Consider the following 24399-nt stretch of genomic DNA (forward strand, 5'->3'; position numbering starts at 1 on the left):
AAAGCAGTATTTTATAGTGACTCTTTGTCTCAAGTATTCAAAAATTGTCAAATCTGGCAAGGTTGTAATCCACAATGTTTGAATTGTTCAAAATGTTCAACCTTTCTGAAAACAGCTGAAAAGTCTCTCCCAGCCTGGTGTAGTCCAAGGTCAAATTTGTCTTTCTCTCCCATTAGCTCTTGAAGTTAAAAGCCCAAGCTCAGTAGGTATTTATAATCCAAGAAGGTCACGATGATAAGTACGCCAAAATATTTTCCTTTATTGTCAGCTGTTCTCCCAAGCTAGGAATCATCCAAGCAGCCAGAAAACAAATTATAGTGCTATACACAAATCCACCATTAAATGTCATTCCAAGTCCATTTTCCACTCTTAAAAGAAAGGATTGATTTTTTTATATTTCACCTCAGTGGGTTTTTTTTCAAAGAGAAAATCTTAACAGTTATCTCAGTTTCTCAAATTTATCAAAATTGTAGCTTTATGTTACTTCCACTTCAGTATTGTATGTTTCTATCCCCCATAAAATTAAAACTTCCATTTACATTCAGAGGTTTTTAGCTTCTTGGGAGCCTTTCCCAGGAAAATCAGTTGTAAAATAGTAAAGAAGGGATCAATATTCTCACCCACTTCCAAGCATGCTGTTTACAATGTATTAATTGGTGCTTTTTTCCCCTTCGGTTGTCAGCAGCTAATGGCCGGCCACAGGAATGTAGCCGGTCTTTCCCCTGTCTGTTTGGATGGCTTTTCTCGGATCGAATGGAAAGACTGCCATCTCTCTGTGATCGACGAGGCACCCCTCCTTCATCGCCTCTTCGGGGCAATTTTAGGCCCTTTTTAGGGCTCCCAGCAGGGCAAAATCGGGCGCGGGAAGGCAGAGCCCTGCTTTCCTGCACCCCGTTCCGCCGCAACGCAAACCGAAAGATTTCAAAGATACTCCTCCACATACCATTGTAATTGAGCTTGCAATTACAGTTGAAAGTCATGACAGTCATTAAATGGGTTGTCATGTCACTGCACTGAATTTGACAAAGTTCTTTTTACAGCAGTTGGAAAACTAACACAATTGTTTGCCAAAGTTAAACCCATTGCTCACTATGAGTATTGTTTTTTGTTTCCAGCAAAAAAAATAAAAAAATGTGGTCATATGACCGCAGAACTCTGCAAATGGCCATAAATTCAGCCAATTGCCAAGCACCCAAAATGCAGTCACGTAATCTTGGAGGGGGAGGCACCCATAAGAACTTTGTATTTGGGTCATAAGTACCTTTTGGGGAGGTCCGCCGTAACTTCAAAATGTTGGTAAGTGACTGGTTGTAATTTGAGGACTACCTGTACTTATATCTTTCTTTTTAGGAATGTACAAAACACAATACCATGCACCCTCCGGTCCGCAGAAAAACCTCTCTCCACGGAAACGGGCCCTGGTGCCCAACAGGTTGGGGACCTCTGTTCTAGTCCAACCACCTGTTAAAGCAGGAGACCCCCTACCATCCCAGATAAATGGTTGTCCAATCTCTTCTTGAAAGCCAAGTTCAGGCAGCCTGTATTCAGTCCAACATTTATACATATGATCCAAGCATAGGCTCAGAATACATGCATTCCAAGCACACATTTCCCAGAGAAAGAGAGAGCACTACAATGCCGTCTGGCATAAATGCAAGAAGGGAAAGGGAGAATCAGAACACGGGGGAAAGGAACTGCACCAGGTAAGTTACTTTGCACTTGAATTTAAGCCCAAAGGAGGGGAAGGAAGAATTGAGAGCATTGGTTAACAATTAAATGGATGACACTAGAACGACCGTCTTGGTTACTCCCACAAGCAGAGGGAATGCCAACTAAACAACAGCAGATGGCCTTTTATTTGTTCGGCAAAGAGCATCTTCGGAAAGGCGTCTCCTGCAGATCCTTAACAGCTTCGTAACAGAAGCAGCTTTACCACCTGGTGCAAAAATGCAAGCATGAAAAGGCTGCGATGCTTGTGGACAGTTTGGGAGTGTGGATTAAGTTATTTCCTGGACGAAGAGTACACGCCGACCCCCTTGCCTGTTCATTGCTCTGCACCAGCAGCAGCGGCGCAGCGTCTCCTTCTAAGCCACGGGGAGAGGTGTGTGGTTTTGCACAGTGCCCATCAAAGGCTTGGGGGTGGTGGTGTTTAAATGGAAGGATGTGACAATTAAAACTGGGACCATGCAAACGGCGTGTTTCTTAACGCGGTCCGATCAGACTCTGTAGTATCCTAGTAACCGAGCTACTAGAACAGGGGTAGGCAACCTCGGCTCTTTTATGACTCATGGACTTCGACTCCCAGAATTCCTGAGTCAGCATAGCTGACTCAGGAATTCTGGGAGTCGAAGTCCATGAGTCATAAAAGAGCCGAGGTTGCCTACCCCTGCACTAGAAAGTCCAGTCTTTTAACTTTACTGGTCTATTTTGTTGGTCACGAGCCCAAGAAAACAACATTGTCTTCTCCCTTTAATTCTTTGCTATCAATTGTGAATAGAAGGGGAACTCATCAAATTTGCAGATGACATTAAACTGGCAGGAATAGCCAACACCTCAGAAGACAAGGTCAGGATCCAAAAAGATCTTTGCTTCCACTTTGTTGGTCATTCCAAATTATTTTTAGTTATTATTTTTTAAAACGTCGAAGGGCTGAAACTTGGTACTTGAAATATAACTTTTCCCTTCATTTTTCTCTCTCATTTACTATCTCTATGTCTCTGCAATACATTTGGATAGGGCCAGGGGTAGGCAACTTTCGGCTCTTTTATGACTCGTGGACTTCAACTCCCAGAATTCCTGAGTCAGCCTAGCTGACTCAGGAATTCTGGGAGTTGAAGTCCACGAGTCATAAAAGAGCCGAGGTTGCCTACCCCTGTACTAGAGAGAACCGCTCTCCTTTTGTTTTTCTCCAGCCGTCTCTTGCGCCACCCTTCCCGCTGCAGCGCCGCAGAGGGCATCCCCGAGAGCCGGCTAGGCCTCTCCCCCGCTTGGCTGAGGCACCTCCGCGCAGAAAACGCAGCTCTCCCCTCCTCCCCCCCTCCTCCGCGCTGCTTTCCTTTCAAAATAAAAGCCGCCGAGCGAAATGCACTTTTTTTTTTGGCGTTAAGTTTCCTCCCTAGCGAAGAAGAAGCGCCTCCGACGGGGAGCCGACGGCGGCGCTGGGCCTCCGCCCCCTTTCACAAGTTTCATAACTCGCCGGGTTTCCGTGTCCTGTGACTCCAAGTCAGGCGGTGCCCGCCTTCTTTTTCCTCCGTGCCCTGCCGACTGTCGGGACGTAGTATCTCTTCCCGCCAAAGAACCCGGATTGGACAAAGAAAGAAAGCTCCCGGAGTCGGGAGGGAAGCACGTGAGGAAGCGCTCCCCGCCTTTCTTCCCGCCTTTGCTCCCGCCGGGGCTGGGTTTTCGCACGAGCGCAGGGCGAGGAGCGTGGAGGAGGCCGGCGAGCGGCGAAGCCGGAATGGCTGGAGTAGAGAGAGGCGAAGGCGGCTCCGGAGTACCTGAGAGTCGGGAACATCTCTTTAAGGTTTTAGTCATCGGGGAACTGGGTGTCGGCAAAACAAGTATCATCAAGCGCTACGTCCACCAGCTCTTCTCGCAGCACTACCGGGCTACCATCGGGGTGGATTTCGCTCTCAAAGTCCTCAACTGGGATACCAGGACTCTGGTCAGGTTGCAGCTCTGGGACATCGCAGGTGAGAGGGCAAGAGAAGTTGGGGCTGGAAAATGTCCGATCCGGCCAGGGGGGGGGGATTTCCTCAGCTGGAGGGGGAAATCCCCTTGCTTTGCATACGAGCAAGTTGCAACTGGCTTTCATAAGATTGCTAAGCACATTGTGCTTTAGATTGTAAGCCGCCCTGAGTCTTCGGAGAAGGCTTTCAATGCATGAGTAGAGAGGAATTTTCAAAAGTGAATTATATATGTGGAAAAATGAACCCTAGAAACTATAAATAATAAAAGCCTGTAATCTTCATCCTAAAGTGAAGAAGAACTAAAGAGCCTCTTGTTGCGGGTGAAGAAGGAGAGTGCAAAAGTTGGGCTGAAACTAAACATTAAGAAAACTAAGATCATGGCATCCGGCCCTCTCAATTCCTGGCAAATAGATGGGGAAGAAATGGAGGTAGTGACAGATTTTATTTTCCTGGGCTCCAAGATCACTGCAGATGGAGACTGTAGCCAAGAAATTAAAAGACGCTTGCTCCTCGGGAGGAAAGTGGGATATAAATGGGATTAAAAAAAAATAAAGATAAAAGCAATGGGGCAGAGTGCAAACGACCCGGGGAGACGCGAGTTCAGGTGCCTCACTCGATTTCTAAAATCCTCCTCTTTTCTCCTTTAGGCTTTATACAGCTCAAGAGGAGGTGTGAGAATAAACGTGCTAGGTTGAATTGTACCATTCTGAGCTCCTGGGAGGACTGGGGAGGTCTTGTTGAGGATTCTGGGAGTATATTTGCTCCAACTTGGAAGAATCTTACTTGTTTTGGATATACTAGTAGCTTCGATGTTGTGTAGATTTGCACCGTGTATGTACCCTGGAATACATAAATAAGTAGAAGAATATATGAATAAGTAATTTATCCACTTATTTTTTGTTCTATGAAGAAGGGATATTCATTCAGGAAAAATACCAGAGGTTAATAAACCTCTACACAAATTTTAAAGATGGGCAAATATATCAGGTTTTTGTTACATTTCCAGCTTTAAACAACCCTCCTCTCCTCTGGCCAAGTGTTTTCTGAGCAGCTGCTTGATAGTAGCATTTCAAAAGATTAAAACTTTTTTTTCATGCTGATGCGGAGAAAGCTTCAACTGTTTGATATTGACAGCTATGGATGGGTTAGGGGAGTACTCATATTTTGGGGGTTGCATTTATAATTTTCCAGATAGTCTGAAGAAGAACTTGAGAAGATTTCTCTGTGTGTTTTATTGGTGGTCACTTGAAAATAGTAAATATCTTTAAAGCAATTGTGAAATTTATGACATTTGCTCTCCTGGTACTCCCCCCCCCTTGGTTTGTTCATTGTTTAAAGTTCTGGAAGTGGTAAATTGCAGAAAACCTCGGTATGAAGTTTTATATTGTTCTGTTTTGTGTAATTTTATGGATAAGTCAGATTACCTTTCTCTTAGATATTTATCAAATTCTCCCTTTAAACTATTTTACAGAGCAGCTAAATGCAAGATATATGACTCTAACCTTGGCTCTGAAACTGGGTGTAACTAAATTGTTTGGGGTCTCTATCTGAGTGGCAATGAAGGGATTACAGGTAGATATTAAGAGTTGGTAGTTTTTTAGAATACTGTATTTTATAAAAGGCATGTGCTTTTGTGAACTACGGATCATATAGGTGGAGTGGCTAAACCAGTGTTTCTCAATCCTGACAATTTTAAGATGTGAGGAATTCAACTCCCAGAATTCCCCAGCCAGCATGCAACAAACATTTTTGCAACCTTTACAATTCATCTTCTCAATTGAGATTTAATTTTTGAAGTTTAAAAATCTATTTAATAAAACTATTAAGTAATGTATCCTAAAGGCAGGAAATAAACTTTTGAGAAATATAAAAATGGCACTATTTTCTATTTGTTTTTTACATTGTGATGTGTTTGGATATTATGGTATTGCTGTGGAAAATTTGGTATTGTTTCCAAATTACTTGCAAAATCATCAGATTTTGCAAGCAAATAGTGAGATATTGCTTCCCCATGATCTAGCTAGGCTCCTTCTACTCATAGCTCAGTTTCAAGGGAATTAGAATGCTAGCAGTTGCCACATAATGATATTTAAGAGTTTAGCTATTGCTTTAATTCATGTGAATAACAATTGTTTGTGAAGGACTGTAGCTGTAGCATAGGACTTACAAGTGGCATTTTAATTAGCTGTATTGAATGTTCTCATGAGCCAAATGTATGAGTTCTCCGCAAAATGCAACTTTTTGTAAAAGGGTGTGACACTCCAGTTGCAACATGTGACAGTCATTCTCCACAACTGCTCAGTCTTCTGTCTTTGTTATCTCAAACAAGTATTGCAATATATGGATACAAAGAAAAAATGTTAATCTTTGAGGTATATAGAAGAGTATGGTTAAATGTTGAAGAATGTCTAAGTTTTGTTTAAAGCTGATTTCTTAAACATTAAAAAACGATTGTCCAGTGAAAGAGACTGACTAAACAACTAGTTCACACTGTAATCCCCATTATAGGAGTCAAGTAACATTAGATTGTTAATTTAAATCCTCTTTAATCCATAGCAGGCCAATACATTTATTAAATCAACTCAAAAGAGCATAATAGTGTGTAAGCTGCCTAAGTTCAACAAGAAGGTACTAAATAAAACTGAAAAGTAGTAGAAAAAAATTCCCTTCATATGTCTACATGTAATTACAGTCTGCTTGATTTACAGTCTTAAACTATAAATCTTTTGAACTTAAAATTCTGCACAAATAATGAGAAATCTTTTTACTGTAGTTAATAATTTTTTTAGGACATCACAAAAGGCCATGTGAATTTGCTGATTTTTTCTTTAGGTAAGGTGTTAAAAATAGGATGAGACACTGCAAGGGAAAAAAATATTTTAGCATGAAGTCTGCAGCCCAAAGGCCGTCTTAAAGTCAGTGCTCCAGGTAGTCCTCATTTAATGATCAACAGCCAAAATTATGAAGGTGCTGAACAAAGGAATTTCCAACCCATACCCAAAGTTATGGCAATTGCAGCACCCAATGGTCATATGATTGGAATCTGGGCATCTGACAACCCATTCGCATTTATGGCTGATTGCCAAGTGCCTTGTCATCACGTGATTGCCATTTGCAATCTTTCCTGCCAGCTTCCCCAGAAAGCCAGTGGGGAATTTGTGGTGGAAGCCAATGCCAACAGCTGACAGGACTGGAAAGGTATGCCTCAAAATCCAAGCAAGATTTTCAGCCACAAAAGATTTGCAACTCACAGAGCAGAGAGGCAATGTGGTAAGGAAAGAATAAGGTAAGAGTAAGTAAGGAAAGGTACAGGGTGCCTCAAGGCATGGGAGCCCCAGGGCAGACCCATGTGATGTCTCCCTGCTTAGGGATTGAAAATCCTGCTTGGATTTCAGCAAGGAGGATATTCAGCTTCTGAGCGGAGTGGCAGCATAATAAAGGAACAGCAAGCTGTGTGGGGGTGATAAAGACCCAGCATAGGGCAAATGCAGGTGTCTCTTTCTTGGGCTGAAAACCCTGCTTGGATTTTCAGCTCCTGAGAGACACGTACGGCCTGTGCTGGGGCTCCTCCAATCCCCTGAGGTATCCCACATTCCTTACTTAGGATTCCCACTTAATGATCCACCAGATTGTTTTACAAGTACAACTAGGAATGCTGAGTGTGGTTATTAAGTGAAATGGTCCCATGGCATCTGGCTTAATGAGCGCTTTGCTCTAGTCTCAATTATGGTCATTAATCAGGGACTATGTATAGCAGGGCTTTTCAACCTTTTCACCCATTGTACCACTGTTAGGATATGGCAACATCCAAGTACCACCAGTCACTAGCAAGGTGTCAAAAACTTGATGACCAAAAAAAAAGGAAAAAAGTAATGAAGTAAAGGTAGTCCTCGACTTAGTGACTGTTCAAAGTTACAATGGCACTGAAAAAAGCCCCCCCCCCCAAGCCACAGCCAGACACCTGCCTGCCCGCCTGGTGGCACTCTTCCTCCTGTCTGAGGTTTTCATTGTTGTGAGCATTTCTGTTGAAGATTGGCAGCGGGGGTGGGTGGGTGGGGTGGGGTGTTTGGTTTTTATTCCCCCCCCCTCTGCTGGGTGGTTGCAGCAGGTTTTGGTCACTTCACATGACCCTGTGACTGACCATCATAAATATGAATCAGTTGCCAAGCATCTGAATGTAAATCACAAGACCCTGGAGATGCTGCAACATTTCAGCTGATCGGTGCTTCTTCTGGGCTCAGCGGAAGCACCAGGATCAGCACTAAGCTCCAGCTGGAGCCTGGCGCTGATCCTGATGCTTCCGCTGAGCCCTGACAGCCCTGCAGCTCCAGTCGTGTCTTGCTCAGGCTTGTGCAGTGCTGCCACCGGTTCAGCTCATTCCCCTCCCCCGCTACCACTTTTCTAGGATGGTTGCATAGCACCTGCCAGGTGCCCATGTACAACAGGTGGTACCCGTACCACTGGTTGAAAAGCCCTGACCTATAGTACTGTTAAAATTTATTTATTTATTTATTTAGTTGCATTTATATACCGCCCTTTCCCTGAGGACTCAGGGCGGTTTACAGGGAATTAAAAATCCAACATACAAAAGTTAAAAACCAGATTAAAAAACATTAAATTGACCCTGTACGCTTAAAAACCCCAATTAAAAAATTTCTCCTCAGCCTGGGCCCGAGAGCTCAAAGAGCCAGGTCTTCAGGCCCCGGCGGAATGATCGGAGGTCGGGGGCAGTTCTCAGCTCCACCGGCAGCTGGTTCCAGAGGGCAGGCGCTCCCACTGAGAAGGCCCTATCCCTGGGTGTCACCCGCCGGCAATCTCTCACCGGCGGAACCCTGAGCAGACCCTCCCTGTGGGAGCGCACTGGGCGAAGGGCGTTTGATGCCGGCAGCAGGTGTTCCCTCAAATAACCCGGACCCAGGCCATGTAGGGCTTTATAGGTAATAACCAGCACCTTGAATTTCACCCGGAGGGCAACCGGAAGCCAATGCAGCTCGCGGAGTAGAGGTGTTACATGGGAGTATCGGGAAACCCCCATTACAACTCGCGCGGCCGCATTCTGCACCAGTTGAAGCCTCCGAGTGGTCTTCAAGGGCAGCCCCATGTAGAGAGCGTTACAGTAGTCCAAACGGGAGGTCACAAGCGCATGAGTAACTGTGCGTAGGGCGTCTCGGTCCAGATAGGGACGCAACTGGCGCACCAGGCGAACCTGTGCAAAAGCCCCCCTGGTCACGGCTCCTATATGGTCTTCAAAATTGAGCCGTGAGTCCAGGAGGACGCCCAAGTTGCGAGCCCTATCAACGGGGGGTAACACCTCACCCCCCATCATTAAGGATGGAATAACTTGGTTAACCCGAGATGCTGATATGCACAGCCACTCAGTCTTGGCGGGATTGAGACGAAGCCTGTTTCTCCCCATCCAGACCTGAACCTAACCTTCAGAGGTTACACCTAACCTTCAGAGTCAGAATTACTTCCTCTAGGATAGAAAATTACATTAGTTCTCCATTGACATGCTGGGATAATAGTATGGCAAAGAAAAGGACATGCTTGGTGGCGCAGTGGGCTAATGCCTCCTTAAGGAACACCAGCTGCCTGCCATTAGTGCAGGTTCGAGTCCCACCAGGCTCAAGGTTGACTCAGCCTTCCATCCTTCCGAGGTAGGTAAAATGAGGACCCAGATTGTTGGGGGCAATTAAGCTGACTTTGTAATAATGCCGCTGGGTGTGTGTGTGAAAGCCCTAATAAGCAGGCATATACATAGAATGAAGGCTACTGCTAAGCTTGTAAGCCGCCCTGAGTCTTCGGAGAAGGGGGGGATATAAATGGAATTAAAATAAAAATAAAAATGCCCTCCTATTCATGAGTGATGCTTCCTATTTATAAATGTACAGTGGGAGTAGAGATTATGTGGTACATAGCACAACAATTTTTCCTGGAATATATAAGGATTTAAGAAATTAGTCAGCGGCTAGTAGAGGCTTTGTTTCATACTGCTTTTTGTAGTTTACTCGCTTCTTACAGAGTAGCCAATCCACAATAGGTTTAGTCCAGGGGTCTTCAAACGTGGCCCTTTTATGACTTGTGGACTTCAACTCACAGAATTCCTCAGCCAGGCACGCTGGCTGAGAAATTGTGGGAGTTGAAGTCCACAAGTCATAAAAGGGCCACGTTTGAAGACCTCTGGTTTAGTAGGTTTTATATTCAGTTTTCTGAAAGCCTTTCACTCTTTTTTCAAACCTCACCAATGGCACCTTTTCAAAACTTCAACACAACTAATTTGTTAGCAGGTTGGGTACATCCAGGCAATCTGCCAATAAAACCTAGCAGCAATACTACTCCTTTAGGAGACCTCTGCCTTCTGTCTAATTACCCCTTGCTGGTGACCTTTGGCTGGGATGGATTATAAATCCATCCTAACTATTGGCCATTCTAGGTAAACAGATTTATGTGGAAGGGGAAAAGACTAGGACTGGGAATTCCTTGTCTGCAAAGCAGGCAAATTGAGGAGAGAGCTTGTTCGATATGGCTACATTCCTGAAACATATTTTACCTGATTAATTAAGTGATTTTCTGGATTTGCACAGCTGAGCCATAACTTAGCCTAACAGGCTGGATCACACAATATCTTGCCACAAAATGGAAAACAAGTGCCCCAAAGCTTAACCAAATTTAACACATATCAACCTAGTACCTACTGCTCAAATTCATCTGCTAGATTTTATTCAGGTCGGTTAAGAGGTTGGGCATATACAGTGTATATGTATTCTGTCTGGTGGTCTCAAAAAGTGTCCTGTATGCATTATTGCAGTATTCTTGTTAGCCAACTTGAGTGCTTATATAAGCAGAAATGAAAGGTGTCAGTTTAGTAAATACATTACTGTTCAATATAAGTCAAACTCTCTTAATTGAAATACTTGTATTTTGTTCCAAGGTGGGGAAAGAACACGTTTTCACTGTAACACATGAGTGTGTCAGTGTGTGTAGTGTGTAGAATAAGCCATAGTGGCCAAGGTTTGTACAGTGTTAGGCCAGTTTTATAAACCCTAAGTCTTGGTTTGCATATAGAACAAGGCAAAGACAAGGAAACCATGTTATATCTATGGAGATTGTCAATCATCCAGGTCATGGTTGTCTCAAAGATGCTTTTCCAAAAGGTAACTGGACTTTCTTGGGTGTTTTTTTCCCCAAAAACATTTCACTTCTCATCCATGTTAAACTGAAGAAACTTCTTGGATGAGAAACAAAATGATTTAAAAAAACAAACAAAACCGAAGAAAGTCTAGTTGCCTTTGTAAAATAATAAAATAATATTATGGTTTGCATAATGTACAGACTCTGCCAGTGGCTTTATTTTTAGATGATTGTGGAAAGCACTGCCAAACAATGGTAATGTGATCAAACCCAATATCTTCCATTTTAAAGCTACTTGAGAAAAAAATGTTGGTGTACATTTAAATATAAAGTGGAAAGTCATATTTGCAAAAAAAAAATGTTTAAATAAACCCCTAGATAGAAGTTAAAGGTGAGGGGAGTAGGGAGATCCCTACCTTTATAGAAAAATGTCCGCCTTCCCCAACCTAGTGTTTTCTAAATCTGTTAGATTTCTAATTCTTGTAATCCCCGGCCAGTAAACTCAGTGACCATCCTAACTGGGGATTATAGAGTTTGAAAGATACTGTTTGGAGAAAATTGATTTCACACTGCAGTTCCAAGAACACAACTACCGCATCAAATGGAAAAATACTGAAATTAAGGACATATACTAATTCTTAAAGGGACGCGGTGGCTCAGTGGGTTAGGACGCTGAGCTTGTCGATCAGATGGTCGGCAGTTTGGCGGGTCGAATCCCGAGTGCCGCATAACAGAGTGAGCGCCTGTTACTCGTCCCAGCTGCCAATCTAGCAGTTCGAAAGCACGTAAAAATGCAAGTAGAAAAATAGGGACCACTACGGTGGGAAGGTAACAGCATTCCGTGCGCCTTTGGCGTCTAGTCATGCCGGCCACGTGACCACGGAGACGTCCTCGGACAAGCGCTGGCTCTTCGGCTTTGAAACGGAGATGAGCACCGGCCCCTAGAGTTGGAAACGACTAGCACGCATGTGCGGGGGAACCTTTACCTTTACCTTTTACTAATTCTTATGTGAATAGGGTCTTTTTTCTTTTCCTCTGCTAACAAAGACCTACATTTCCCCCATTTTACTATTTTAATAGATATAACCAGTCTCTTGACTCCCAAATTTACAGTGGCTTGAAAATAAATACATCTTGGTTTACTGAAAAAATTATTTGGGAAGGAGATTGATAATGGTGTTCAACGCCACCTTTTCATCAATCTCTTGCTAAAGCACTTTTTTCCCCCTGCTTCACCCAGAAAGATTCAGTAAATGCCTTTCTAAAGTGGAATCATGGTTCAGATCATGTTGGGTTCTATGCACCCGGAGCTTTGATACGACTTGAGAGTCAGCTGTTGAGCTATTTCAGGGGCCGTGCCAGTGCCCAATTATGTCTAAAGCAGTTTTTTGATCTTGGTCCAAATAATTTGCCTGCTTAACTTACATTAATGGATTCCGCAAAAGCAGATTGCATTTTAGCTGCTATCCCTATGGGGGGTGAGTGCTATTGAAGGCCTCAGTAATACATGGCTAAGAAGTGCTTGACGCATGAAGAAGTTCCTGGGCCTTATTGTTTTAGTTTTATGTTGTGGAAGGACATGATAGAATACGGAAGTGACTCTTCGTTCCATTATCACATGAGGAAACCCTCATGAATGGAAATCCTCTAGTCTTAATTTTAGCACATTTTCAGATTGCTTCTAAGGAAGCAAGACTTTTAATAAAAAAAAAACCTTTCTCTTTATTAATGTACTACAAATCTGAGTCCTTTAAAATAAAGGAAAAAAAACTTTCAATGCATGAGTAGAGAGGAATTTTCAAAAGTGAATTATATATGTGGAAAAATGAACCCTAGAAACTATAAATAATAAAAGCCTGTAATCTTCATCCTAAAGTGAAGAAGAACTAAAGAGCCTCTTGTTGCGGGTGAAGAAGGAGAGTGCAAAAGTTGGGCTGAAACTAAACATTAAGAAAACTAAGATCATGGCATCCGGCCCTCTCAATTCCTGGCAAATAGATGGGGAAGAAATGGAGGTAGTGACAGATTTTATTTTCCTGGGCTCCAAGATCACTGCAGATGGAGACTGTAGCCAAGAAATTAAAAGACGCTTGCTCCTCGGGAGGAAAGCCATGACAAATCTAGACAGCACACTAAAAAGCAGAGACATCACGCTGTCAACAAAAGTGCGTATAGTCAAGGCTATGGTCTTCCCAGTTGCAATGTATGGCAGTGAAAGTTGGACCATAAGAAAGGCCGAGTGCCAAAGAATTGAGGCCTTTGAGCTATGGTGCTGGAGAAGACTCCTGCCAGTCCCTTGGACTGCAAGGCGATCAAACCGGTCAGTCCTAGAGGAGATCAACCCTGACTGCTCTTTAGAAGGCCAGATCCTGAAGTTGAAACTCAAATACTTTGGCCACCTAATGAGAAGGAAGGACCCACTGGAGAAGAGCCTAATGCTGGGAAAGATTGAGGGCAAGAGAAGAAGGGGATGACAGAGAATGAGGTGGCTGGATGGAGTCACTGAAGCAGTAGGTGTGAGCTTAAATGGTCTCCAGAAGATGGAAGAGGACAGGAAGGCCTGGAGGAACATTGTCCATAGGGTCGCGATGGGTCGGACACGACTTCGCAGCTAACAACAACAAAAATCTTCATCCTGTAGAAGGGCTTTTCTGAATGATTTAAAACTAAGTTTGAAGCTTTAACAGAACAGATAGGGAGACTAGTCTCCCAAGTTGTGTGTTGTTTTATAACAGCCTTGTCCATCTTGACTTCTAAAGTTCATCTTAACTCGTGACTGCAGGAATTTTAATGCAGTACATCTGGCAACAAATTCTGTTCTACAAAAATCCTGCCTTTTTTTACCATCATACAATCAGCTTTGCAAATGCATCAGTGTATGTTACCAGCTGTTTGTTCAGTAGAATTTTTCTGCTTCTTCAGCTTCAGATGATTATACATTTGATGGTTACTGAAAAATTGAAGCCATAGAAATGAGTTCTTGATATGCAGTGTTTTTATCTGTTCATCTGTCATTATTTTCTCAGTTGTACAACAAAGCATGTTTCTTGTTTTCAGGTCTGTAAAGCAATTGCGTGATTTGATGATCATATACACAATAAGGAAAAATAACATAATAGTGCAATGTAAAAAACAGACTCACGCAAAATAAAATAACTTAATGTAAAGTCTGAGCACTCTCTACAATGGAACTCAAAGCCTGGGCAAATAGAAAGATCACTTGGATCTCAAAATAAGATTTATCACACAAATGCTCAGCAATAATAGCAAATACAGGCTTGAGCTAAAAGCCAGTTGGTGTTGTGGTTAAGGCACCAGGCTAGAAACTGGGACACTAGTTCCTCCTTAGACACAAAGCCAGCTGGGTTGCTTTGGGCCAGTCACTCTTTCTCTCAACCTTAGGAAGGAGTCAATGAAAACCACTTCTCAAATTTTCTCAAAAAAACTGCACTGTTCGAGGCATTCACTCAAGAGTTAACACTGACTGGAAGGTACACAGACACAGGCTTGAAAAGACTTAGGTGCAATCTCCCACTTGGTTATAATGGCTGTCTGGTCATTTAAGTAAGAGATGTGAATATAAAATGGAATGGAATGAATTGTGTACATTACCATTAACTTTTTGGAAGAAAATAAGCACAATATCAACGAAAGGCTACTTCTTTCCTCTATTGCTGTTCTTTCTTCTTTAGAAAATAATTCAGTTCTTGGAAAGAAATTAAACAGCAGAAGCCAACACCTGAGAAGCTGCAATCCCAAAATTTAAAAACAATGCTTTTGAATTACACTGGTGATACATATAAACAGGGCTTTTTTTGTCATTGAACGCCCAGAATGGAGTTCCGGCACCTTTTTTTGGATGGAACCTTCTAGGGTAGGCAAGGCAGGTTGTATGACGTGTGTGAGTTCCGGCACCCCCCCTTTTTTTTTTTCAAAAAAGCACTGCATATAAATATAAATATATTGAAGACTCTAGAAAGTGGCATATAGAATTTCTTCATTGTTTTGATTCAGTTCTAAACATTTTTGAATGCAAATGTGTCGTGAGTATGCAAATCTGCATGATTTATTAAAACCATTTTTAGCATTATGCAGCTGCTGGAAGTATAAACCAGAATTCCAGACAATCCTGGGATAATTTACAAGCAAACATAGTTAAATCTAGGAATTATAATAATGGTGCTGTGTATTATCTAAAAACTATTCTGATAACTTAATGCCTTAAAATTTGACATGTTGCAACTGATACAGAGGCATCTCAAAATATGGTTTTTCCTTATAATTGTGCAATTTCCTGATGGACTGAATGCAAAAGTGAATGTTTGTGTAAACTGCTTTGGCAAACAATGGAGTTTGCCAAATTTTCTGAAGCAGAAAATTAGGGTTTTTTCCCCTTTTTCTTACCTGTTACAGACAGGCATTCAAATACCTTTTGGATTGGGGTAAAAAGTTGTTCGATCTCTTTAAAGGAACTAGGAGGAAGCATACACTAGAGGTTACAACTGCCTCTGGTATAAATTGGGTCATTTCTCTAACCGTTTTAGCTGCTCTTTCGCTATTGCTTAAGAATTTTAATGTCTTTTTACATTTCATTAAGCAAAAAGAAAAAGTGCTGTGGCAGATCTGTCACTTTGAGGCTTACATGTTTAAATCTATCGCACCAGATATTTTATAGAAATCCTACTTTATAATGAAGTAGAGTAACGAGAGTATTTTTTCACCATGAGTTGTAAAATCTCCCACATTATTGTGTAGAGATGTCGACTTCAGTTTGCAGTCTTTACCAAGGTAAATTTTGAAAGAGCAGATAGAGAAAAAGAATATAATGGGAAGAAATGACACTAGAATTGCCTAGACTTTGTAAGTGTGGAGTTGTAACTATGCTTTTAGGAATTAGCTATTAGAGTTCTGCAAATCGTTTGGAAAAAATGTGCTTTTGAACAGACAGAAACGTGTACAAAACATTCCTTTTGGAATTGTTAAAGCTGGCATGTTCTTTTCCAGGCTCACAAAACTGTTTTCAGACTTGTTCAGCTGGAGCAAGTGATAAAGAAATACTACTATTTCATTAATTAGGTTTAACGAAACAAAATGAAAGTTCATTTTCCGTGTTTCAGGAGCATGTTTGTGTGTTTTTAAAGGTTCTTGTATACTTACTGCTATTGTTGCTACAAACATAAATCCTGTGTATGTAGAAAGGAGATGTGAAGCCGCACAAAATTTGATGTTGATACCAGTGCATAGATGTACAAGAGGCAAAATTAACAATGTTCATATATCAGTGTTAATATACGTGTAGAGCAAAGAAACTGTTCGAAGGTTGAGCATATATGCTTCAGGACGTTTCAGCCATCTGTGTACATGCATAGAAGATACTGCTACAGGGATAGCTGGTGAAACTAGCTGTTAAATTATTTACACAAGCTAGGGCCTCATGCCAAAAACTTAGAATTGGTCATATTTTCAGGAAAGGAAGGTAAGTATGTGAGTAATATAATTATGAGGATCATTAAATAAATTCATACAATGTACTATTTGAAACCCAAATACTTTGGCCACCTAATGAGAAGGTAGGACTGACTGGAGAAGAGCCTAATGCTGGGGAAGATTGAGGGCAAGAGAAGAAGGGGACAACAGAGAATGAGGTGGCTGGATGGAGTCACCTAATGCTGAGTCACTGAAGCAGTAGGCGTGAGCTTAAATGGACTCCAGAAGATGGTAGAGGACAGGAAGGCCTGGAGGAACGTTGTCCATGGGGTCACGATGGGTCGGGCACAACTTCGCAACTAACAACAACAACATGTACTATAGTTTATAAACTTTCATTAAGCCATCCGTTGTATGTATTGACTGATCGCTATAGTGTCACTTAGCTTTTTTGAAAAAAATCATTTACAATTCCTATGTCATCTGGTGGCAATTTAATCATTCAATAGAGGATTAAGCTGTGGGTTCTTTGGGGTTTGTTCCTGTAGTTATTTTTTTTTCAACAGGACAAAGAGCATGTTCCAGTATTTAGGAAGGAATAAGTTGGCAGTAACTATTTATATCTGTACTTCACCTTGACTGAATTAGGGTTAAGACAGAGGTCCCCAACCTTTTGGGCACCAGGGACAGGTTCTGTGGAGAGAGGTTTTCCATGGATGGGAGGGGGCATGGTTTTGTGTGCTGCCTGCATCTCATGGATATGGCTTTACTTGTTTGTGCGGACCGGCTGCTGGCATGCTATGGACCGGGAGTTGGGGATCCCTGGGTTAAGAGATAGTTGCTTGGAGGCTTTTTACAAGTCTAGATTTGCCTTTTGCCTCAATAGTCTCTTAATTATAGTCCACGTTTGTTTTCTCAGCCTTGCATAGGTTTCTACTGTGGTTGTTTAGGCATTGAGATCTTGAGAATTCACTGAATTTGCTTCACAGTTGCTAGACCTATATATTATAGTATTGCAACACTCAGTAAAACAGACAAATGGGGAGAAGGTTGTCTGTTAAAAATCAAATGTCCATTAAATGACAAATGGCTTTTTTCAGCTCCCCAAAACATTCATTTGTGAGAAAATATACTTAATTGATCATAATAATTATAATAATTCCCCCAAACTGCAGAGATTGATAGTGTTGACCCAGAATATATTACATCTTAAGTCAGGGGAAGTCCTGGGTTTTTTTTCTCCTAGTTCAGGGGTAGGCAAACTTGGCTCTTTTATGACTCGTGGACTTCAACTCCCAGAATTCCTGAGCCAACTATGCTGGCTCAGGAATTCTGGGAGTTGAAGTCCATGAGTCATAAAAGAGCCAAGGTTGCCTACCCCTGTCCTAGTTCAATGGATTTTAAAGAAAGAGAGAGAATATAGAATTAGTGAAGACCTGTTTTTAAGGGAAACAGTGTCCAGACTTATTCATCAAATAATGGATTTTATCTGTTTGGGGAAAATACCACTGATTTCTGAAATGTGGGCAAGTATCAGACAAGTATCTGATGTTTATTCATTTCTCTGGTCATTTACTGAGTTCAACCATTTTAGTTAATATCTGGCTGTTAACTCAAGCACTCTAACTCTTTTTTTATGAGCTATTGCATGAAGGTCATGGCTATATAATTAAAATTATATGCAACTATGAATTTTCTGTCATGAATGGTTATATTTGTTTGAATTTATACACAACTGATTTTTCCATAAACAGTTACATTATTAAGTTGAAGGCAGATTTTAAATGGAACCAATTTTGGGCCTGTCAAGGGGCTTTCCAAATTCCATTTAGTTCTCAAATGTCAGGCATGAAAAATCATATTCACACATAAAAGTTCTACTTCATTGGTTTATTACTACAGTCTATGCACAGGAATCTGCTCAGACTGTTAGCACCTAGACAGAACTAGATAAACATTAACGGCATTGAAAGGGGGCTGGACTTTGTTCTTTTGTGGCTATGTAACAATTACAAACTGATGCCTTCTTTAACTTCTGCCCCGGGCTCTGCCAGTGTCACCTACAAAAATGGGTTTCTTTTCACCCATGGATCTCTCAGACTGCTGGTTCCTAGAGTATATCGATGTTTTTTCTGTGTATTTCTCTACCTTTGCATAACTCTGTACATCGTATGTCTAGGACTACGTACTCAGGTTTAGACAGAATAAATTATATTCTATTCCTTTCTCATTCAATGTGAATAAAATCTCATTTATATTTTGAACTGATAAACATTAAATATTTTACCTACTATCCACTCTTAATTTAACCTTTGTTTTGCTGTACTTCGCTAGTTATTTAGGAAAACTCCAATGAAGTGTCTTCCACTTCTCCCAACTATTTTGATTATTGCAATTTATTTCCAGTGTTCTGCCCAAATTCAAGTGTTCTCCCTCAGCCTCTTTAAGGAAGCAATATTTAATACTGTATTCTATAATACTTGCCCATTTATCTTTCAGGTCAAGAACGCTTTGGAAATATGACCAGAGTATACTATAAAGAAGCCGTGGGAGCTTTTGTAGTTTTCGATGTCACCAGAGGATCAACATTTGAGGCAGTTTCCAAGTGGAAACATGACTTGGACAGTAAAGTAATGCTCCCCAACGGCAGCCCAATCCCAACCATTCTACTTGCCAATAAATGTGACCAGAAGAAAGACAGTAGTCAAAATCCTTCTCCTTCTCAGATGAATCAGTTCTGCAAAGAGGGAGGCTTTGCTGGATGGTTTGAAACTTCTGCTAAGGTAAGGCTATTCCTAAAAGAAGGACTTCTCTGTCTTCAGAACTGGACTGCTGACCTAACCCAGCCTTGCAGTTTGGTCCTGCTAATTCAGAATTCCAGTACTTGTTGCTTTCTGGATTTCTAGATATTATTAGTTCCATTGATCTCAAAGGAGCAAGAGGTGCTTTAATGAAGGAAATTAAAATGGTTAGGGCAAATGGATCAGTAGGCAGAGATAAGTAATTGGATATTGCCAGGATCTTTCCTCTTATTTTCCAGCAAAAGTATAAAGAAAAGACCTAAAATCTTACACAGCTACATTGTTTTTGAATGGTGTCAGCCCTTCCTCCATTCTTTTTAAAATCTGCATTTTCTGATAATATAAAAGCCCCAATGTTTGCAAAGTTATGTTGCCCTGCACATGTATTGTAATTTTATTTTTTCAGTCTTGTTTCAGTATGTAAACTTAAAAGTGATAATCTTGTAGAAATTTGTCTTCCATCTTCTACCTTTTATAACTAGATAGCTAAACATGAAATAAGAATAAATTCTCCATAAGACCTATAACTACATTGAAAATAAATAATTAAGAGCTTGATAACCGTGATATGATCCCTGTTTCTTTTCTTCAAGTTTGTCACAGTGGTTGGATCAAAGTGGTTTAAAAATGTTGCCAACATCAAATGATTTGTTATGGCCTGTATTTATTTAATGATGCTTGGCATGCATACAAAGAAAATTCTTACCAGCTGTTGAACGTAGCAGGATAATAATCCCTTTGAGTCATATTTTAACTTTACATTCGTTCATTTATTTCTTTTACGATGTACATAAATGACCTTGTCCTTAATTTTTGGGTTTCTAATACTCATGGGAAGAAAGTAAGCAGAAGAAAACTCAAACTCAGGCTGGCCTTTTAATAAAAGAACACACAGCCTGGGACAGTGATTCCTGGCAGAAAGCTTGGATGGATATAGTCTAAAAAGGGGGATAGCCACCATTCCTTGCTCTGAACAAGGATTTAAATAACAACTTGTGATTCTGTTACTTATGTTAAACAAGTAAAAAGTAGAAATTCAGAGATGGAAAATCTGACATTTGATTAAATTCTATAAACTCTTTGGATCTGTTCTTGAGAAAAAACATGTAAAGTTCAGTGGCTAAATACTTCTTAGCATAATGAAGGGTTTTCTTTTGGGCTATGTTCTCACAAATTGGGAAGCAATAAGAGTTTATTTCTTTGTGATTCAGTGGGTTGTATGACCATAACACTTGTGTTTTATTAACTGTAGATTATTAATTAATATATTTTATGGATCAAGACCATTGTGATTATTTAATAAACCATGTATATTATGACTATATATTGACTGAATATGACCATAAACTCTATAGTTTTTCAATTGAAGAGAACTTATGTAATCTGCTCTGGAATGACTATATATTTACTTCATCTAGCCGCAGCGGTCTCCAACTTTATGTGGTCTTCAACTCCCAGAATTCCATAGGCAGCTATACTGGCTGGGGCACAACTCTTAAAGTTTCCAAAGTTGGGCACCCCTGATTTAGCCACAGCTTGCTAACAAACTAGAAGAGTTTGCTTGAAACCTCATGTTGCTTTCTTAATTGAAAATAATGCATTCAGATTTGGATTTATTAATACACTCTGCATTCAGATCCAAATAGGCAATTTTATTCTGCCCCAGTTTCTTACATATAGTTATATAGAGCAGGATGAATGTCTTGGCCTTTTACCATGGTGAACCAAGAAAGAGATAACCCAGCAGCTCTCAATTCTTTCTCTCAGTTCAAAGGGGTCACAAATAGACCAACCTAATGGATCCCACTGTCATGTTTGAACATATACATTATTTAATACCATTTGGCAGGGCTCATGCAGTGAAGAAAATCTAATAAAGGTGCTACCAAATAGTTATTATATCTTGAAAACATACATTCAGTTTTCTCCCACTATAATTTGTTGCACTCCTACAAAAATAAGCTATAATGTAAAATAAGACAAATTCTAAGGACAGCAACATATTTTATTAATAAATTACTTCCAACAGTCTCTAAAAGGAGAGGTGTAGATACCGTATTTATACTGAAGCATTTTGGACCACCTTGATTCTTGTGTGCAGTAAGGCATTAACTTGTCTCTTGGTCTCCTTAGGATAACATCAACATTGATGAAGCTGCTCGGTTTTTGGTGGAAAACATCCTTGCCAATCTGAAAGCCTTCCCAAATGAAGAGAATGATGTTGATAAATTGAAACTGGACCTGGATTCCTTAAAAGCAGAAAGTAAATCCCAGTGCTGCTAGACATACGTCTGGCATCAATACATCATGAGAGCAGGATGTTTGTCTTCCTCATGTTGGACAGCTGCTGTGGTGCTTAATCACACAACTATCTTGTGGGGTATTAAGTTCTTCACAATCCAAGGTGTTTACATTTTTTAAAAATCAAATAAGACTTAAGAGTTTCACGTATACTATGTTCTTATTGGTAAGCTATTTAGTATAGTCACAAGCTGACATCCCTCTAAAAACAGGCAGGATCTAGCTGAAAGACTTGGCTTCAATTGCTGGTTAACATGTTGTAATAGCAGAACTAGAGTAGGAAAGGCAGTTCAGTTGAAATTACTCATTTTGAGAAGGACGATACAGTTCCTTATTTTTGAAAAATATACGTCAAGTACCTGCTTTCTCCAATATTGCCTATCTTCTGTTTAACACTAGGACTCTGAAACAAAAAGATTCCCTAGCCATAAAGTGCTTGGGAGCTATAACTAATTCTGAGGCAGGGCTGAGCAGGGATTCCTCATTTATAGTGTGCCTTAAAGTATATAAGAATCTAATGCTTGGAATATAAGGGTAGTTGGCTAGTGTGAAAGAACTAAGAATATATTTGTGCAATCCATCAAATAAATGAGTACAACTCATTTCTGACTGTTTTGGAAGAGGCATTCTCTCTTATATTTTCACATGTTAACTAAAATATGAAAAATAAGTTATACCTTACTGTACAAGGACAGTTTTTTTCCCCAAAAAAGATTTTGTGATGTCTGGGCTTTTATGAAACCACTCTTTAACAGAAAACTATCTTTTAAATCAGAGATGATTTAATTTATAAATAGTCATTTTAAACGCAGGCTATTTTTTATAAATATTTTGCCAATTAACTATTTAACACAGGGAATTGATAAGGGGGGGGGCGTACTTTCATACACAAGAATAATTTGCAAATGTACAATATACACGAGTCCTAAAAATATTCATTGTTATTTGTGATATCTATGAATGTTTGGAGAAAAGACTACGAAGAGATACTTTCACCAATTGCAAGTAATATTTAACTCTGTGGGTTCAACTCTGTTTTCTGTATATTATACTGGTCAAATGTAACCTGTCACCTGCTGCAAACTGTATTTTGGACTACAGTAACACACTTCAGATTTAGACTGGGTCATATATTTTTGTGTATCTGATGCTGTATTTAATATTAATGCAAGCTATATAATAAAAATACTTGGATTTTTATACGATAGTGTCAGGTACATTGTCACTTGTACAAATAGAAGAATACAAAGAACATGTCTCAGGTTGAAAATCTTATATTCCAGGCCTGTGCTAGCTTTGTGGAAATTTATATAAAGTCAGCTATGTTTTAAATCTTGGTTTGTCAAAATGTTCTATGTTCCTATAGTTTTCTACTTAAATGCTGAATGTTCTTGAATATATTAAGTTCAAATTCTAAAATGAGCAAATCATTTTAAGCAAAAAATCAATGTGCTTTATGAAGAAAAATAAATAGACCATAAAATGACAAAAAGTTCTAAAAGTACAACTGATTTGGAAAATACATTTTTATTCATCTCAACCCTTGTTCTTAAAACGCAAATACGGTAACTTTATACAGAATTATTTTCAACAGGCTTTCAAGATGCTACTTTTAAGTATAAACCTCAGGACAAAAAAATACCTGCACTTGCATGGATTCAAGTAATGCTGAATATGAGATTTATAGTGCTTGCTAACTTAAGATTTCTGCCAACCTAGCAGTTCGAAAGCATGTAAAAATGCAAGTAGAAAAATAGGGACCACTACGGTGGGAAGGTAACAGCGTTCTGTGCACCTTTGGCGTCTAGTCATGCCAGCCACATGACCACGGAGACGTCCTCGGACAAGTGCTGGCTCTTCGGCTTTGAAACGGAGATGAGCACCGGCCCCTAGAGTTGGAAACAACTAGCACGCATGTGCGGGGGAACCTTTACCTTTACTTTTAACTTAAGATAATAAAATTTTGTGTCCTTCACTTTTCAAGGGGTGTCAAACTGCTGGCCCATAGGCCAGATGCGTCATGCCGAAACCGCACCCACGCCATTGCCGGCAATGGGAAAAAAGTCGTGATACGTTGCAACACGTCATGTGACATTGCAAGTTTGACACCCCTGCTTTAGATCATCTTCAGTGAGAAAGTATTACACCTTTTCCTAATATGGAAATCAGTTGCTTTGCTTGAATAATGTCACATTTTTTAAAACCAGATTGTTTATTTTTCAGTTATAATTTCATATTTCCCTTCTTCAAACTCTAGCAACATGTTTGCCTTACCTTATGTATCTGAATTATTGACAAAGCATATTCTGAGAACTGTGGAATTATTGAAGTGCCGAACAATTTAGTTTTGCATTATAAAGTTTAATAGGTCTGTGATTGAAGAAATAAAATACGTTAAGAATTTTAGAAGGGGAGAGAATGCTTTTTCCCCACATTCAGATGACTGGGATCATTTCCCCATTTTATATCATATGGTCCTGAACATTATAATACTTTTATACAAAACAAATGCAGTTGGCAGCATGTTACATTATCAAACAATGAACAGATCATTTATATGTTTATACTACGAAATGTAATATATTCATTTGAAAAGCACCAAATGGGGAGCCCATTAAATGGCTGGTATGAGTGTATGTTGTCGCTTGGGGGGGGTTATTTTTTATTTTTATTTTTTATTTTGATTACTTTCACATTGTTTTTATTTCCTGTAAGCTGCCTTGAGTTGCCATGAGTAGGCAGCAATATAAATTTTCCTAAATGAATAAATAAATGTTCTCAATGAGAAAACCATGCTGTTTCCAGACAAGCATTATAAAGATTGCCGTAATGGCCTATGCTGATAGACAAATCTCTTAACATGAAAAATAGTTGCAAAGTTTAGCATAAGCTTAAAAGCCAGAGATCTTAACATTTTTACATTCTGTGCAACTAACAGAATAAGTAGTAGAGCTTTCCAGGGAGATAGCTGTTAGTCTGAGCCAACAAAATGACAAATACTTGTGACACCTTAGGGCAGGGGTAGGCAACCTTGGCTCTTTTATGACTCA

At 40.1% G+C, this 24399-nt stretch overlaps 1 protein-coding gene across 1 annotated transcript; it reads left to right on the forward strand.

Moving 5' to 3' along the window:
* The first annotated feature begins 3263 nt into the window (after nt 1–3263).
* Nucleotides 3264–22549, forward strand: RAB32 (RAB32, member RAS oncogene family). The gene is made up of 3 exons (XM_081315036.1): nt 3264–3692; nt 18747–19030; nt 21182–22549. Exons 1-3 carry the CDS (start codon nt 3458–3460, stop codon nt 21329–21331), a joined length of 669 nt encoding a protein of 222 aa, XP_081171162.1. The 5' UTR covers nt 3264–3457; the 3' UTR covers nt 21332–22549.
* The last annotated feature ends 1850 nt before the right edge of the window (nt 22550–24399 follow it).

This window comes from Vipera berus, assembly GCF_964194415.1.
Source record: "Vipera berus genome assembly, chromosome: 1".
Lineage (NCBI taxonomy): Eukaryota > Metazoa > Chordata > Lepidosauria > Squamata > Viperidae > Vipera > Vipera berus.

What these genes read in the sequence shown, in the direction of transcription:
- RAB32 (XM_081315036.1), top strand. Translation starts at nt 3,458, where the DNA reads ATGGCTGGAGTAGAGAGAGGCGAAGGCGGCTCCGGAGTACCTGAGAGT. An exon ending in GCAGCTCTGGGACATCGCAG is followed by an intron (nt 3,693 to 18,746) that starts GTGAGAGGGCAA and finishes TTTATCTTTCAG; the next exon opens with GTCAAGAACGCTTTGGAAAT. An exon ending in GGTTTGAAACTTCTGCTAAG is followed by an intron (nt 19,031 to 21,181) that starts GTAAGGCTATTC and finishes TGGTCTCCTTAG; the next exon opens with GATAACATCAACATTGATGA.